General features: G+C 48.8%; 1 protein-coding gene across 1 annotated transcript in view; it reads right to left on the bottom strand.

Moving 5' to 3' along the window:
- LOC119595821 (unconventional myosin-XVIIIa-like) overlaps window positions 1–2,500 on the bottom strand; it is a gene marked incomplete in the record, with an annotated part of 169,007 nt that overhangs the window by 130,673 nt on the left and 35,834 nt on the right. Inside the window, 1 exon segment of the mRNA XM_037944998.1 lies at window positions 1–65. This exon segment is cut by the window's left edge and continues 127 nt beyond it. Coding sequence (XP_037800926.1) covers window positions 1–65 — 65 coding nt within the window.

Raw genomic sequence — 2,500 nt, 5'->3', positions numbered from 1 at the left:
ACCAGCCACACCCGCTCCGCGTCCAGCCACGCCCGCGCTGCAGCCACCTGCTCCTCGGACCTCGCCTGAAACAAGAGGGATAAAAGTATTACATCAGGAACATGCGTCATGAACTGACACCTCATCTTCATATCAAGCCGTTTATAAAAACGCCACGAACCACAAGGATAAAGCGTTAAATCATGAACATGGGTTATAAAGGGACATCATGTTTTTACACCAACCCGTTTATACAAAAAAGAAAGAAAGAAAGAAAAAAACACCCTACGAGATTTAGTGAATCACAAGAATGACAAGAAAATATCACAACCTCGCTACTTAACCGATCCCCAGATAAGCCTACGAAGCGACTGGAATGAAACCCTCATGACAGCGACACCTTTCGACACTTAGCCCTATCAAGCGCCAGCCTTCCAACGCCACACTTCTCCCCCCCAGTCAGCAGATCCCCGCCCGGGCCGCCGCCTCCCTTTATCTCCTCCAGGAAGCGCTCGCCTCGACCACCTTCCAGCGGGCTCCGGCGACGTGATTCAGAATCCTAATTAAAAACGTTTATTTAGCCACAAAATAGTCCTTACAGCGAAGCCTTAAAATGCACATATCAATAGAATACACCCTCTAAGGAAGACCTCTTGCATACATTGTATTTATGCAAGAACACGACGGCATCCAAGGGTTTTACGACTCGAGAAATCACTCGGTCATCAACTACTCTTTCTCCTTCTCTATTCTATCTTTCATCTCTTATTCTCTTTCTATGCTCCCCTCTCCCTCTCCCGTCTCATTCCTTCTCCTATCTCCATCCACCTCCTTCATTCTATAAAATCGTGAGTGCAACTAAAATTCACCCCCATAGCGCGCCCGGCGAAGGTGTGGCGCTGGTGGGTTGGCCTGCTGGCTCGGCGCCTGGGAGGAGGTGCGTGCCTGGCGTGCCTACGCTCCTCCCGGTGCCCCTGGCGTGCCCACCTCCTCCCTCAGTGCCCCTGGCGTGCCCACCTCCTCCCTCAGTGCCCCTGGAGTGCCCACCTCCTCCCCGTGCCCGGGCGTCCCCCACCCCCTCCCCGGTGCCCCACGTGCCCACCCCCCTCCCTCAGGGCCGTGGCGTGCCCACCCCTCCCCGTGTCCCCCAACAAAGCTTTCTTCGCTCTCCACACACCATCGCCTCGTATAATTCTCCTAACAGGTGAGGGAGGGTCACCGACGTATGGTATTGAGGGTATGTGGTATGGGGTATGGTTTATGAAGTATAGAGTAGGGATATGAGATGTGGAGTATGGAATATGGAGTATAGAGCATGGAGTATGGAGCATGGAGGATGTAGTAGGGAATATGGAGCAAGCAGTATGGAGTATGGAGCATGAAGTATGGAATACGGAGCATGGAACATGGAGCATGGAATATGGAGCATGGAATATGGAGCATGGAGTATGGAATATGGAGCATGAAGTATGGGATATGGAGCATAGAGTATGGAATATGGAGCATGAAGTATGGAATGTGGAGTATGGAGCATGAAGTATGGAATATGGAATATGGAGTATGAAGCATGGAGTATGGAATATGGAGCATGGAATATGGAGTATGGAGCTTGGAGCATGGAGTGGGGGAAAATTTGGGGAAGGAGTAGGAGTATGGAATGTGAATAGGAGCATGGGCATGGGATGGGAGGACCCTGGAGTAGGGTTATGGGGTTGAGTATGGGTAGGAATATGGAGTAGGGGGGGTATTTTTATTTAGGGGGGTGTGGCGTTTTTTCGATGCAGATTTACGAGAAGTTCCATCCCATAATGCGTTTACAAAATTGCGTCCTAGTGATATTAGAGTTTTTAGCTGTAGATTTGCGGTTAGGTTGGTCCTTAATTAAGAAATCTATCTTTAGATTATATATATATACGTCTTTACTCACACAAACGCACATGCTTATAAGCACATAAGGCAGACATACAAAAAACTCCTTTCCCCCTTTTTTTTTTATCCCCACTTCCCCCTTTTGACTTTTTTTTTGCACCCCACTCCCTCTCTCCTTCCCACTCCCATTCCCCCTCCCACTCCCTCTCCTCTTTATCGAAACGCAAAATCCAACCCCCATGTGTAGCACTGGGTGACCTGCAGAAGAAGGCCAGCATCGCACCGCACCTTCTTCTGTCGAGTGCCACGGGTGCCAGTGCCAGCCAACCCACGGCCAGAAATATTCCCAAAATCGCAGCTTCTTTTTTCGTGGCACTTCCTCATATCGAACGCAGGAAGACCCTTCCCATTCCACGAACTTTGTAAACAGGAAACTCTCAGTTAACGCACGCACTCTGCACACGCACTGCAAGCAAGCGTATATTAAAGCACTTGAAGGCATCTCTATTTTCGTTACACTTTTCCTGAAGTGTTATTCCCCGTGCAATCGAACCTTTTAATAATTTTAATAGCATTTTCTCCTACACACCCATCGGCCTTTGTGGCAATCTTAATTCTCCCCCCGGGAAAAAAAAAGAAAAAAAAAAAAAAA

The sequence above is a fragment of the Penaeus monodon genome, chromosome 36 (assembly GCF_015228065.2).
Source record: "Penaeus monodon isolate SGIC_2016 chromosome 36, NSTDA_Pmon_1, whole genome shotgun sequence".
NCBI lineage: Eukaryota > Metazoa > Arthropoda > Malacostraca > Decapoda > Penaeidae > Penaeus > Penaeus monodon.
Note: the sequence above shows the minus strand (reverse complement) of the source record. Positions and strands in the feature narration are given on the sequence as shown.